We start from the raw sequence: 16,082 nt of genomic DNA, 5'->3' as shown, positions 1-16,082 counted from the left end.
TTAGTTTGTGCGCTTAGTGTCCCATCTATCCATTCATTTCCAGTAACTGCTTCTCCTGAACAGGCACCTGAATTATGTATACCGTAAAGTCCCCATTTAACACCCTCAGCAGCCTTACTTTTCCAAAGAGGGGTGTTTAGAGGCCATATGGTAGTGAAACTGATCATTATTCCTCTCCCTAAAAAGAGCATGCAAATGCCACAAGTACATCAGGTATTACCCCCTAGCATCCTGAGTGAAAATGTGCTTGAGAATGTTGCCAGGGGTAGCACTGGCCTTGCTGGGTATGAAATTTCAAACTCTGAATCTGACCACTCGCATGTCACAGACGTCAGGGAGGCGGCGGATTACAATAGTCCCGGACATTAATAAACCAGTGGATTATCTTTGTTGTTTACAGTGTGTAAATGTGTTAACGGTTGTCTGTTTTTCATGGAAGTTTGACATGTTCACATAGCAATGAGTTTGTGGATTGTTTCATGTTACGGACTACGGAAGAGAATGGGATTTAAAACTTGGTTCCAGTACCTTTTTCCATTCTTTTCAGATTAAATATTTTTGAAAATGTATTTTTTGAGTATTTTCAAAAATGGGTGGGGGCGTTAATTAGGGATTTTCAGGTATTTGCACTGCAGGCGTGAACCGGAGACAATCTAAAGGAAACTCACCCAGTCTCTGAGATGTTTAGTCAATGATTACTGCAGAAACACAAATGGCGCACAGGGCCAGTGGAAAATTTTGAAAAAGCCTCCCCTGCATAACAGGAGGAAATGGGGAGGAAGAAAAATTAGACATTAAAGTTTCTGCAACATGCAGACAGGAGGTTCATCTTGAGCTGATAAAATTTGTTTGGGGTTCTTTGAATTAACACTTGCTCTTAAGCATGCACCCCAAGGATCATACACAGTCCCTCGATACCCTCCTGAAACACCATAGGTTATACTTTCTCCACCTGTGGACGGAACTTTTACCATACGCTGTACAGTAAAAGTATAACCCATTGAGGTGGCCAACACCATCACATGCCATCTCACAAAACACTGACTTTAGCAGACACTTCTCCAGAGCAACTTACATCTGAGAATACAAAAAAAAAAAAAAAAAAAAAAAATTCCTCACCCTGGATAATTGTTTACTACAAATTTTTATTTACCTGCGACAAGTTACCCTGGAGACCATTGTCGTAAAAATGAAAATATTTACACAGGACAAATTGATGCATATACACTAATTTGATCCTGACAAGCAATTGGTAATTCTTGAAAATTTAACCATTCTTTGAACTGAAAACATTGCACAAGCTTACATTTTAATGGAGAGGTGAGTAAGTCAAGGGCTGAGCAGACCAGGCATGTTCACTGCTCTAGCTTCCTGCATCAATACAGTGATTTGACATCTAACTGCAATTCACTGCACTGTACAATCATAGATGTATGCTGATGCACGGGGGGGGGGGGGGGAGATCCTTAAGCTTTCTAACAATCATTTGGCAGTGCTGCACCACACAAGTCATACATATTTCAACTAATAAAAGTACATCAAATTATCCAGAATCCAGACTAAATTGTGAAAACACTTCTGTACATTATATTCCAAGAGCTGCCATTCCCCTAAATGCAGAGCACACTGGTGATTTAGAGCAAGTCTGGTGTACATGTGTTGCACTGCACTCTTCTTCGAGTGCGTGTCAGGAAAACAAATTGAACTGAAGTCTTCAGTGTTTTACAGCCTCGCTTTTTCCAAAAACTGCTTTCAATTTGTTAAGAGAGTTTGCCATCTGGCCCCCACCCCATCCCACAGGACCTGTTTGGACAGTTACATGTAATAGCAGGTGAGCAACTCAATGGAAAACAAGTTGTTTAATCATAGCAAATGGTGATATTTCAGTGTTCAAAATAGCCAGTCCTGCTAGGAGGGATCTGGCAGCTTGCAGAAATGTGAAAGTTAAATAAATGGCTTATACTCAGGACATGTAACTGCAAGCACAGATACACTGGATTTATTAATAAAAGAAAAGTCAGTTTCAATCATTAAACAGCCAAACATCAGAAACATGGTTCCGCTTGCATTGTGGTTTGGCTCAAATCATACACCACTACTGTCCCTGTCCTGCAGGTGCTACAGTTCTCTCCCCCGCCCCACAAAGAAGTTATGCCTTTACATATGCCGTCATCTACAGGTCCTTCTTTGTTTGAGGATTGCCTGCTATGGTGGGTTCATTTTGGTCTGGACAGAACAGTGCCAGGAGGTCCAAAAGAGCTCGTCTTATCTGAGCCCCAAATTTGTGAGAGTCCTGGGGGGAGACGGACAGAAAAAAAGATTCAGCTTTCAGATGGCAAACAAGTTTTGTGTTTCTTTAAAACATCTCAGACAAATATGCATTGAAACTCTCGTTTTGATTTGCAGACAAACAGCTAAAACCACTTTTGGCAGAACATCAGTACTTTGTAGTGGTAAAATTTTAATTCATACCGCCTTACTTGACAGTTCCTCTGCAACTTTTTAAGAGGAGTGAGTAGTGGTCACATATGCTTTATACTCACAGTCTGAGCACAAGAGTGTTTGCAGGAGACATGGAAATTGATCATGTTCTCTCCCAAAATGATGTAGGCCACACCATAGCCATCATCTGCTACCTAAAGCAAGATGCAAAACACCCATCAGCACCAAGGACAAAGAAAAGTAGTACAAAGATGAGCCAGAAGAGTTCGGGGCAGGGGGGAGAGAGTCCTGTGGAAAATGAGCCTTTTTAAAAGGTGGTGGAAAAAAGGCACCTTTGGTTTGGCATGCATGACTTCCTCTGGAACTCACTATCATCAGTAATGAGTGAGCACCAGTATGAATTCTGAAGTCTACAGGAAGGTCTCATTCACATACTCAAGAAGTCTCTGAATTCAGAAATGCATAAAGTATTTTGGCTAGTGGTCCTTCTACATTCTATATGTAGCAAGTGAGCACAGAACAGGTGAAAAGTTTGACTAGTGAGCTTGAACTTCAAATACTAATGGGAAAACTGAAGTCAGAAAAACCCCAAAATAAGGAAGAACTGAAAGGAGTTTGTTCATATTTTGGAAGTCATGTCTGGAAAGGAATACAAAGAGAATATAGTAATTATAATGGGTCAGATTTGAGGGACTCCTTGTATGTACAGGGTATGGAACTAAATGGCATTACACACTTAAGTTTTCCCCAGTATTTATACTCCGCTAATAGAGGTGGTAAACCCAAAAAAAAAAAAAAGATGTATAAGCTCAAATTTGAAAATGCTTAAACTAAAAATCACTAAGTTGTGAAAAATCAGGCCTGCGAACCTGGGAAATATAAAGTATGCCCAATTGTGCATTACACAAACATTTAAAGAGTGTAAAAATCAAAAATGGAAAACAGCAGATAGGTTGTCAGTTACTATATCCATGACTTTCACCTGAAGAGGGTTGTCTGATGGACACAGAGAAGGGGGGGGGGGGGACAGACAAGCCACTGACCGGACCGAAGCCTCCACCACAGGAGATGTATTCAGGATGGTTGACCAAGTCAAAGAGTTCAACATTCTGGAACGGAGTCTGACTGGTGGAAAGGCGCCATGGCTCTGACAGCACCTGAGAGCAGCAGACATGTACTTATTTTATTCAGCAGACACTTCCCCCAAAGCGACTTCCAATGAACTATGTAGTGTTACCAGCCTACACACCTTATTCACCATGGTGACTTACACTGGGTCACTCCTCCATACATCAGTGAAACACAGTCACACACTATGGGCAAACCTGAACAGCATGTTTTGACTGTGGGAGGAAACTCAGACACAGGGAGAACATGCAAACTCCACACAGACCGAACCCACATCCTCTCGCACCATCCACGTGCTGTGAGACTAAAGTGCTACTTGAGACCAGGCACTATACAGGGGCAAGCATCCACTACAGTCGCTGAAACGGTGAACAGCGAAACCATATCAGCAGATGTAGCATGAAACAGGCCACTCCATCTTTTTTCCAAAATTCAACCAAAGTTAATGTTCACTGCTGGTGTGTAAGTTACTGAAGCTTGTTCATACAGAAAGAGGAAAATGGCTTCACTCATGAGTTTTCCCTGAAATGTGTATTTGTGCTACAAGAAAAGAGAAAACCAAAAGATTCCTGAAAGCCTAATACCTATGTTTCAAGAAGATGATTACCAAATAAATGAGCTGCCACCATTGAGTAAATTTAAAATTACAGAAGTACATCAAGAACCCTATTGACAGTACAAAAAGCTACAACATATTAAAAGAAAATGTTTAGGAAGCGTGAATTGATCTAAATTTTTTATAAGGAGATGGAATGTTTAACATCTGTGTAAACAAGATTTGTACTGTTACTGTCAGTATTTAGTTCATATCCATTCTCTGGTCTCAAAGAGAAACATGATTAATGCAGCCAAGAACATATCTTTTGTCATGCACAACATGACAAAACTGGTAAACCTGCTTTTTTTTTTAAAATCAAAACTGGGACACAGTAGCATTAAAACACAAATTAATGTATTATGAATACATCCACTTACCTAACACAAGGACAAAAATTACAGTATTCTGAAAACACTATCAACCATCATTGTCCAAGTTCACTATCTGAAGTACCACCCATCATTTGAATGTATTTTTCTAGCAGACAAAAGTTCATTTAGATAATCTACATACTGAAACATTTGGGTATTAATTCATAATTGAATTTAAAAGGCTACAGGAACCAAAGATAGCACAGATCCTAATGGGTTTAAAAACACATTGTTGAGCCTACTTTGAGAGGTCAATGTTACTAGCCATGTAACTCTGTACCAATTACAATCTGTGAAACAGAAAGCTTGACCACAGCAAGACAGAAGTAGCCAAGATGTGCCCCAATATGTGGTACACCCTAGGACTAATTGTATTTGCTTTAATTGATTAAAAATCTGTGGCCTTTAGGCAATGAATTCAAAGAAAACACCAAATTTAGTTTTACTCAGCCTAAGGGAGGCTGGACAGAAGGTTTAATCAGAAAGGCAAATTTATGATGTTCATATGGTAAAGGCAGTAGTAAACCAATTCTGTACCTTCCTTTGCAGTGAAAACCATGAGTGTCTCCATGAGTCAAACTAACATCTCATCACATCCCGCTACCCATTTGAACAGAGTATTACCTCTTACGTACACACACACAGCAACACTGATATACCAATTCACCCAAAACATGTTGGACTGCGGGAAGATCCAAGATCAACTGGAGGAAATGCACACACAGTGAGACAAACGAACATACAGCTCAGGAAATGGGACAGGCTGGACTATTTCAAGTCACTCAGCCATCTGGTAGTTCCTAACAATCCCCACCCACCCCCAGGCTTGGTTCCAGGAGTATACGCTGCATCTTAAATCTAAGCAAGGCGCTAATATTAGCATTAACTGCTCTCAGGCAGCAATGGTGGGGGGGTTGCGAGTCCTACTTGGGGTTCCTTGCAGCAGACTGGTATCCTGTCCAGGGTATGTCTCCTCCCCCTTCAGCCTTGTGCCCTGTGTTACAAAGTTAGGCTCTGGGCTGCTGCGACCCTGCTTGGGACAAGTGGTTGTCTGCATTACATGGGCGCGCACACGTGCTGTTGGGCAAATCTTACCTTGATCACTTTTGTCTGCTATGACAGCAAAGTACAGATACAGGAAACTGACCTCTTTAAGGAATGGTGACTCCACCCCAAGGTATTTGGACACCACATATAGGCAGAAGAGATGTCTGTCAATGCCTGCTCCTGTCATAGCCAGTCGGTAAAGGTGCTGGTGTTTGTCGCAAGCTTGACGGAAAAGCCTCCTACAATGATCCCTATCCTAAGACAAATGGGGGATTGAAGCATTGCTTTACTCAAAGTAACAGAGGACTTGTGAGAACTGACACTCCAGTTATACTGTTACAATAAGTACCTCTCCACTCTCCAGCGCTTTCACAAAGGCACAGCTCTCACTGGTGCAGGATCGGACAGTCTCTGTCCGCCCCTCTCTGAACAGCCGAGTCATAGATGCCTCGTATGTTAAGCAGAACATCCCCTTGTCCTGGGAAAGAGACCAAATATTAGCATTTAATGATTAGGTTTTCACAATAAAACATATTTCCACTTTCAGGAAGGATGTGCCCTTGCTGGATCGGGGCCTTGGCGTGGTGGAAGGGCTTGTATAATCTAGGGATCTCCAGAGCCATGTTGGGAGCAGTATGCTCCTGTAGGGTCTCACAAAGCAAAGAGGTCCGGTGGAGGTACAGAATAACACAATCCAAAAACTCCATGGAAAAAGTAAACATGAGAATGTTTAACCTGCCCAGAATAGGGTCATCAGGACCTACCCCTGGAGCCAGGCCTGGGGGTAGCGTTCCTAGGTGAGCACCTAGTGGCCAGGCAGCCTACGTAACCAGCCTAGCTCAGCCTGAAAAGGAAACGTTAGAGGGCCATGTGGGCCCACCACCCACAAGGTCCAACATGGAACTTGGGTGCAATGCACCTCAAGCACCAGGAGCGGGCAGGGTGGTGCGGACGTTGCGGCCCCTCGCGACAAACTGGCTCTTGGCACATGGAATGTAACCTCACTGGGTGGAAGGAGCTGGAGGTTTAGAGATACCAACTAGATGTAGTTGGGCTCACCTCCACTCGCAGTGTTGGCTCCGGAACCAAACTCCTCGATAGGGGGTGATCTCGCTCCTACTCGAGAGCTGCGCAAGGTAAGAGGCGCCAGGTGGATGTGGGGATACTTGCAAGCCCCTGGCTGGCTGCCATACAGTTGGCTTTTATCCTGGTGGATGAGAGGGTTGCCTCAATGCAACTTAAGGTTGCAGAGAAGAAAACTGTTGTGTGTGCTTATGCACCAAACAGCAGTTCAGAGTATTCAACCTTCTTGGAGAGGGTGGGTGTGGTTCTGGACAGGGCCAGAAGGTCCATAGTCCTGCTGGGGGACTTCAGCGCTCAAGTTTGCAATGACTGGGAAATCTGGCAAGGGGTGATTGGGAAGAATGGCTTGCTGGCTCTGAACCCAAATGGTGAAATGTTATTGGACTTCTGTAGTAGTCATGGTTTGTCCATGTTTGAACACAAGGATGCTCATAAGTGTACTTGGTACCAGAGCTCCTTGGGCCAAAAGTCAATGATCAACTTTGTAGTCATTTCATGATGTTCTGGACACTTGGGTGAAGAGAGGTGCTGAGCTGTCAACCAATTACCATCTGGTGGCAAGTTAGATCAGATGGCGAGGAAAACTGATAGACAGACCCGACAGACGCAAGGGTTTCGTAAAAGGGTGTGCTGGGAACAACTGTCCCAGGACCCTGTCTGGAATGATTTTAACTTACACCTCTGTGAGAGCTTCTCCCATGTCCTGGAGGAGGTAGGGGACATGGAATCTGAATGGACCCTGTTCAAAACCTCCATTGTGGAAGCAGCCAGGCACAGCTGTGGCCAAAGGCTTGTTGGTGCCAGTCATGGCAGTAACCCAAGAACCTGCTGGTGGACACCGGTGGTGAGGGAAGGCATAAAGCTGAAGGAGGCCTTTAGGGCCTGGTTGGCTCTGGGGACTCCTGACTCAGACAACTACAGGCAGGCAAAGGGGGGGGGGGGGGGAGTGGGCAGCAGCTACAGTTGCAGAAACAAAATCCAGAGTGTGGGAGGGGCTTGGAGAGGCTATGGAAAATGACTAGTCAGCCAGCTTCAAAGAGGTTCTGGAGAACCATTCAGCAACTCAGGTGTCGTCTGAGGGGCTTCACTCAAGCTGTGCTCAGCAAGGGTGGAGAAACTGACCTCTAATGAGGACACTGTCAGGATATAGGAGCACTTTGGGAACTCAAACCCAAGAGATATGCCTCCCTTATGGGAGTCAGGGCCAGAGGCTTCTGGGCTGTCGGAGTCCATTTCCCTGGTGGAAGTCACCACAACCCTACTAGGGTAAGCGGGAAAGAAAATGGACGGATGGATGTGACCTTCACTAATTCTGAGATGGTCCAAAGTATGACTGCTATTTTGTTACGCTTGTTGTGTCCCAGAGCTTGCACCCAGGTCTTTGCGGGTTTGACTGACTATTAAAGTTAGTTTCAATTGATAACACTGTTTGCACAGAAATTTGTCTTGCTTCACCAGCTCAGCAATCAATTTACCTCAGACATCACAGAAAATAAAAAGCCATTACATAAATACAAATCCACAGAAACAGCATGAATATGCATTTGGTGCAGGTACATCAATCAAAATTCAAACAATTAATGGGGTGTATCTGCTTGTGTGTGTGTGTGTGTGTGTGTATATATATATATATATATATATGTGTGTGTGCGCGCGCGCGCACGCTGGGGAGGGGTTACCTCTTTGACCTGCTCTGTTGATTCAGTAATGTGATGGAATGAGGAATAAAAGAATGTTTGTACTTATTCCTCTTATAGTCTGGCACCCTAAAACACCTCCCAGAGGGCAGAAGCTGAAACTCCTCATGTAGAACATGAGAATGGTCTGAACTGATCTCTGCCAATTTGAAGGTATGCTTGGTGCAACTGTCGAGGAAACAATTTACCAAAGAATGACCCACCATCTTCGAGCAAATGTTCAGCAGTCTTAAAATTCTGCTTTTCAGCTGAACTGAGAGGCCACAGAGCAAACCGGGCTTCCGTATAGCAGAATGCTGCAAATTGTGGAACAAAAGAATAAATCTCCTTGCTGACACCAAAACATCCAGGTCTCCTCAGAAAGTAGATTCTCTGTTGGACCTTATTACACATGTAATCCACACGATATGACCAAGATAGGGCATTATCCATACACACTCCCAGATATTTGAAAGTTGAGGACTGCTTTATAGGTTTGTTGTGAATGGTGACTTGGACTGGTGTGAACTCTGGATCCAAAAAGGATTTCCTCTGTTTTGATGGGATTTAAAATAAGGGCGTTCTGGGTACACCATTGGACCACTGTGTTCACACTGTCAAAATAGGAGTCTGGCTTCTCCCCCTCGGTCATCAGTGCTACCAATGCTGTGTCATCAGAAAATTTGATGAGATAATGATTAGGCGTACTGATGACACAATCATTGGTGTAAATAGTAAATAGTGGTGAACTGACAACCTTGAGGAGTGCCAGTGCTTGTTATACGCAAGGGGGAGTATGTGTTAACTTGACTTTGGAAAGTTAAAGTATCTACAGTATTAAGTATTGTTTTATTGAAACATTACCAAAACATTACATAATTTTAATCAGTTTAAATAAAACCACAGATAAACTAAGTAGGCTAGAAATATTGAAAAAAAATTTACATTAGGCATGTCATGAAAGCATTAAATATTTAGACGGTCTATTTTATTATTTACTACCATAAAATGTAATAAACCTTTATAACTTTGTATATCAAAACTTAGGCTGTACATGGCACCATTCGTAGTCAAGAGAAATTAAGATGCAGTTTCAACTGCATAAAACTAACTGTAGTACATACAGTACTAATAAGTCTTATTTACTAAGAAATTACACATTTAAGTATAGATGTAGTAAAACTTTATGCACATAAAATTCAGATGCACAGAAGGCGATGAATCCAGACAAAAAATGTCTAGTACAGTACACAGTATGTCAAATGCATAAAATATTGGCATATTTGATTTATTTTCTCATTATTACACAAATTTTTTTAAAAAGTTAGTCCACAAAAAACTGCAGTTCCGCACAGTTTGTAGGATGCTAATCATCTCCCCATGAGCAGTTCATCTCTGCAGTAAATTGTGTGTTGTAGCAAGTATTGCGGTTCTCATTCCGTTTAGTGCAATACCGTAAACCTTGAAAAACCATGGGAACCATATGAAGTGCCGTTAGTGATGCTGGAAGTGCCCCCAAAAAGCACAGGAAAGTCATGAAATTACATGAGAAAGGTCAACAGTAGGCTATTTTCGGGGAGATAAGTTAAACACAGATTTGACTGTGCGGGGGGGTCGGTGCCCCTAACTCGCATGTTTAAGGGTACACTTAAATGTGGAGTTTAAATTTTTGTTTCATATAGTAGACAGATTAAGAACATACGAAGAATATATTAAGTCAAATTCACATATACACGTAAAATAAAGGGTAGCGTCAGTTAAAACCTAATAGTCCACACTAATTCATAATTAAAAACATTACGAGGCAGGAATTTTTTGTATTTCTGCATCTGGTTAAACGCCAAAGGGAATTAAGAAAGCTGAGACCTGTGCAATGCAGTGAGGCACTGGGTCCTTAAAGTGTATACATGCTGAAAGGCATGCGGTTCCGTCCCCACGGGTGGGGGAAAGCAACAGCCCACACGGTGTTGCCTGATGGCACGTAAACAGCAAAAAACATTTTCTTCACTATCACAAGCAACTCCATTGCCCATGCCTACTCTTTCTGGTTCTGCGAATGTAAATTTAGATGCAGAAATGGGTGACTGTATCAATACCGAAATTATGAAAGTTGAATTTGTCTTCGATTGAAATCTGTTGAACCGAGTGCGCGCGCACGCACATACATACACACAAGCTGAGCAGTTCCGAGCACAGAGTTACTCACCATCGTTAAGTAAGAATTAAAAAGCCAAGTGTCAAAGACCAGATGTGGAAAACTCTTACCCGATAATATGCAAGCTGTAAAGCCATCTGAATGAAAGCATCTGGACTAAGTCGAAATTTCTTGATTTGCCATTTTCCAAAATCTCGGAATGGAAAAACATGGAAGTCCACATCATCAGCAAGAGCCTTGGCCACTTCCAGAGACTCTGAGATCTGCTCCTGGCACTGAGAAAGAAGAGAATCATGTATTTCTATGTACACACACCCTCTACAGTATATACATTTACACATGGAAGCAATGCAGCAAATGCAACCTTAGCACACAGGAAACCTGGGAGGAGGAGGGGAGAGAAAGGAGAGGAAAAAAAAAAAAAAAAAAAAAAAAAGAAATCAATGCATTTGAAATCAAGAGAACTAAGGCCAGGGGTGGGGGGACAGATCTAGGGTAATCACAATCTAGTGGAAAAAAAAAGTCCACTGCATGCTTCAAGTATCATAAAAAAGGCAAATGCTGGTGTAAAATATAACCCATCGCAACAATGTCATCAGGACCAAGTTTTACTAGTGCTTTTAAAAGCAGCTTTTCAGTTTGAAAAGCTTTTTTTAAAAAAAAAAATTTAAAGATATGGATCTTTGGCCTGCATTTAATAGGTGCCCAGTATAGGAAATTCCCTGAAATTCATGGAGGGAATTCCAGTTTAGGGGTATAACAGGTGAAAACCCCATCTCCCACACAAACACAATGCAGACAAGGTTTAAAAGATAAGTAAAAGGCAAGGGTCAGATGAACACATTATGAGGTACACCACAGACTGATGGAATGGAATGCTGTACAGGTACAAAATGACTGCTTTAAAAAAACTTATTGTAAGCATTAACCTGAAGAGCAACTGTCCTTGTTACTGATGTTCATGCTCAAGTGTACGAGAGACTGTCACATAGTCCAACTTATGAACAATCTGTAATTCCAACTACTGGGTTAGAATCAGTAAAAAAAAAAAAGAGACCTCCCCTCAATTATTCCCTAAAAACTTCATATAAAGCTATAATATTTACAAAGTAGTTGCAAGACTATTGCATATTAAACCACTAATCCTGTGCAAGGTCATGGTGTTCCAGGGTGCACCCTGGAAACATGGACAGGATCAAAGTCCAGCACAGAACTTTTATTAAAACCAGGGCAGCACTATGCATTATTGCAAAACCCTGTGACCACCACCAACCAGCCAGTTCTTGGACCATTTTTGCATATGGTCACTCGTCAGTGAATTCCCTATTAGATATACTCAATATATTCAAGTACGCCATTTGTAACTGTATGAAATTTACACACATGTCAATTTACCTCTTGTGGGATGTCCCAGCTGAGTCTCTGTGGTTTTGGCAGGTTAGGGTTGATGTCACCTTTACAGTGGCCCTCCTCATTGTAACCCAGCTGGAAACTGTCTGTAGCCAAAACATACTACAAAGAGACAAGACAACTAACAAGCACATACAGAGCAGCAGCATATAATCTGTCCACAAGTTTCTTTCACCTCAAAGCAACAGTGTGGCTCCCAAGTCCCTTGACAAACGCTGGATATACTATACAGGTAAAACATTGTTTACTGGAAAACAAAGGCAGAGAAGGAAGAAACACCCTGCCTGAACAGGTGACAGGCTTGAAAAACTCAAACTGCCAGACACCTGCAACCCAGCATTAGAGAGAAGTGGGGGGTTTTGGGATTTTTACACTGATTGTGAGGTCTCACCTCCCACAAGTGGGCTACAACAGGAGCATCAGCCCATGAGTGCTCCGCATTTAGGCCCGTCTTCCCGTTCTTGTAAATCACCACTGAAAAAGACTTGTCAAACCACCTGCAGCAATAGAAGCAGAGGAGGGAGTGAGCTTAATTCAATCGCCATAACAGATAGCTCAAGGGTTACAGAGAAATGTAAGGCAAGACCAAATATCTCAACTCATTTACTGTAAATTTCACTGTCAAGATTAATTATTCAGCAGGACCTGAGGCATGACACCAAGGATCATGCAACTCACCTGTCATAACACTTCCCATGCAGCAGGGACTTCGCATAGCGGTCCAAGCTACCATCTGGGTCATTTCCCATCATGCCTTGCTCATCATCATCCAGGGTGACAAAGAATGCAGCCTTCTCAATGCAATCCAGAGATCGTTTGTTAATCCCAGAGTTAAAGAACTGCTTCCGAGCCTGAGCCCACGGCACTCTAAAAAACACAATGAACACTGTCACTGCCGTAGTTTAAGGGGCTTAGCTAGTTTCCTAACAAGTATATATTGTAGCAGACTGGGATTAGGGTGGGCAAAAAGGGAAGAAGCATTCAAGATACACAGGAAGAGACGTTATACCCTGTATGTATTTTTTCAATGGCTGTACACAAGGACCCAGTCCAACCAACCTGAAGCCACAGAGAAGACCCAGCATAACCAAGCAAACATCTTCATGAAGACCAAGAAGCTTAACTGACTTCAACCCACCCACCAAACCTAACAAAAAAAAAAAAAGCCATCCCACTAAAAAAATCCAAACCATACCCAAAGGCAAACCCACAGACCAAGTCTCACCCACCAACAGAAACCAAAACAAGCCTACTTCCAACACAAAAACCAATCAAAATCAACCATACTAACAAAAGCAAGCCAACAAATCAAGCCCAAGAACCATGAAACCAAACCAAAACAAGCCAAGCCTAACTTGCCAACACAAAAAACCCCAATCACCACACCAAACCAAATCCCACCCACCAAACCAAGACTAACCCACCTACACAAAAAAAAAAAAAAAAACCCACAAGCCTAACTCACCATCCAAACCAACAACCACACCAGTTGGGTACCAACATGAATATTTCAGAGGTTATCAAGTAGACACCTCCCTTCGTCAGTGTTTTGTTGAATTAGGCCCACAGCACCTCTGGAAGGTGTAACAATGCAGTCCGGCATCCCAGACCCATGCCCCTCCACACACGTTCGATACCCTTCACCCTCAAATACTGCAACCCCACTAACTCAACCAGTTAAACCACAGCTCCATATATACCCTCTAAACTTACCTCCATACCTGCCCTCAAACCAACTGCAAATGCACCACTCCACAAATTTGAACTATCCTACTTAACAAGGCCACACCTCCTTAACACCACCTGCCACTAATTTCCCACCAACCTGTAACCCCAACTATTCTGCTCTCTTTTCAACCATAACCACCAACTTGCCTTCTCAGTTGCCTCAGACAGTTCCTTCACCGCCACCTTTAACAAGCAGCCTCTAATATCGAACTCCCCCCAACAATGATGTAGCCGATTTAGCCACAAACCCTCTAACACAGTGGCGGGCAAACAACGGCCCGCGGGCCACACACAGCCTGGTGAGCTATTTAATCCAGCCCATCGAGTATTTACAAAATCGTTCTGAAGATCGCATTCATTTCGCCTTTTCCTGCAATACCCTGCATTTCAGTTGATTCCACTAGATGGTGCTGAAAGAGGCCCCTCAACATGCAAAGAAATACAGCAAATCACTGGACAACTTGCATGGAGAATTCTGCCATCAATTCTCAATTTTTTCAAAATCAGAGAAGTCACTTCAGCTGGTGTCATGTCCCCTGTCACTGGACTGTGAAACAGTGCCGCAAGAGTTGCAATTGGAACTAATAGATCTTCAGTGTGACTCCATCTTAAAGGAGAAGTTCAACTCCCTTAAACTGGATGAGTTTTACAGTTCACTAAACTAAACCAAGTTTCCAAACATCTGGCAGATGGCACAGAAGATGCTGGTGTTTGGCTCTACCTGTGTGTGTGAGCAGACGTTCAGCATGATGAAGATCAAAGCACAACACAGATCCCAGTTAACTGACAAACACCTGAGATCTGTCCTGAAAATTGCCACAACTAAACTGAAACTTTGATGCGCTGGCAAAAAAGGGTGACCAACAACACTGTTCCCACTGAAATTGAATGAAAGTTCTTTACTTTTTAGGTAACTGGTTTCACATGTAATTTATATTAGTTCATCCCCCCCCAATCTGCTAGTGCTGGCCCAGCCCATCTGTCAAATTTTAAACCCCAATGTGGCCCTTGAGTCAAAAAGTTTGCCAACCCCTGCTCTAACACCTACCTCTAACGGTCTCACATGAGCCCACCATCCATGGTCCCTTGCCCCAGCCACAGATTTGTATACTTTACAGTTTCCGCTCGTACGCCTCCCCAATAGCATCCTCGAACGGCACTGTTAACTCTACAACGTACACAATACGTTCACCCTTCGAATACACCACCATGTCTGGACACAGTGAATTAACACCAATGACTTGCGGAACCTGGAGCTGCTTGCCCACATCAGCCAACAGCTTCCAGTCCTGTGCATGTCTGCCCTTGCTCTCTCCTGCTTACACAAGATCAGCTGCTTTAGCTAAAAACTACCAACAAGCAGAGAATTCAGAACTTGCCGCTTACTCACACACCTGCTGAACATCTAAGAACTTGATTATGGCACCAAGTATAGCACCCCTGCCCCAAACTAACCTTACACTCTGACAAAATGTGCCTCAGCATCGCCACAGAACTTACAACAACCATCACCACCTCCCTGTTTAACATTCTGTGGGGTTGGTAGCATGTCATAAGTCACTCCAACAATAAAGTTAACTCGCCTCCATCGCACACACATCTTGCCAGCATAACTTACTCCTCTCCACACCTTCTCAGTTCGCCCACTGACCCTTCTTAACACGACTGCCTTTCCACACCTCACCTCCTCTTCCTGCTCAACAACCAACTACCACAAATGGCCAGAGCCAAAACTCCACCTTCCCTCTCTGCACATGCCCAACCACATCCACATTTAAAAAACAACAAAAAAAAAAAAAAAAACCCCACACACACCCTGGCCCACTCTTTCTTCCTCCTAAGTGCCTCCGCCCTTCTTAATACAGCCAGTCTACTCTTTATACCTGCCTGCAAGACACAAATACCCTCCCTTTCCCCCTCTTCAGCTCACCTCCATTGCCTTTTAAGCTGCCTTCTCTCCAGGAAGGGTCTCCATTTCTACCTGCCACCTTGACTTCACAACACCCAGCTGCTCCTTCCTCCTCACCTGCACTATCCCAAATCGCTCAATCCAGTAGCTATAAAGAACTTCCCCCAATCTATCCAACTTACTCTGCTGACTACTTCAACTTACCCAAGATACCAACTAAATCATTATCTAGAGTATCCCATACCCCATCTTCTCTACCTGCTGGCCACTGAAAAGAATCAACAGGACAGCAAATTTCCCAAAAAGGAAGTGTTTGGCAAATCAAAATTAGAAAGAAAGAAAGGAGGAGGGGGACCACCTTTCAAGTAGAACACAAACTAAACTTGGTACAGAAAACATCCATTCTTAAACCACAACACTGTCCAGCTACTGAGACTTCTGTCCCAGTGGCTCCTTTACTGTGCTGCCCTCAAGCCTTGTTCCCTTGATAGCCCCAGATCAATAACTCCATGAAGTTGGCCCCCCTACAAACAGC

At 43.1% G+C, this 16,082-nt stretch overlaps 1 protein-coding gene across 2 annotated transcripts in view; it reads right to left on the bottom strand.

The window, feature by feature from the left end:
• Positions 1–527: 527 nt before the first annotated feature.
• Positions 528–16,082, bottom strand: part of LOC108925148 (carnitine O-palmitoyltransferase 1, liver isoform-like) — a 33,352-nt gene continuing 17,797 nt past the window's right edge. For both annotated transcript variants that reach the window (XM_018736909.2, XM_018736910.2), the window contains exons 11-19: positions 12,589–12,777; positions 12,302–12,407; positions 11,896–12,012; positions 10,611–10,775; positions 5,936–6,064; positions 5,687–5,842; positions 3,486–3,599; positions 2,544–2,636; positions 528–2,293 (exon numbers count right to left, since the gene is read on the bottom strand). In XM_018736909.2, the coding sequence (XP_018592425.1) occupies positions 2,174–2,293; positions 2,544–2,636; positions 3,486–3,599; positions 5,687–5,842; positions 5,936–6,064; positions 10,611–10,775; positions 11,896–12,012; positions 12,302–12,407; positions 12,589–12,777 (1,189 nt within the window). In that variant the 3' untranslated portion in view covers positions 528–2,173. The remainder of the gene's footprint in view (positions 2,294–2,543; positions 2,637–3,485; positions 3,600–5,686; positions 5,843–5,935; positions 6,065–10,610; positions 10,776–11,895; positions 12,013–12,301; positions 12,408–12,588; positions 12,778–16,082) is intronic.

Source organism: Scleropages formosus, chromosome 20 (assembly GCF_900964775.1).
Source record: "Scleropages formosus chromosome 20, fSclFor1.1, whole genome shotgun sequence".
Lineage (NCBI taxonomy): Eukaryota > Metazoa > Chordata > Actinopteri > Osteoglossiformes > Osteoglossidae > Scleropages > Scleropages formosus.
This window is presented reverse-complemented; position numbering and strand designations above follow the sequence as displayed.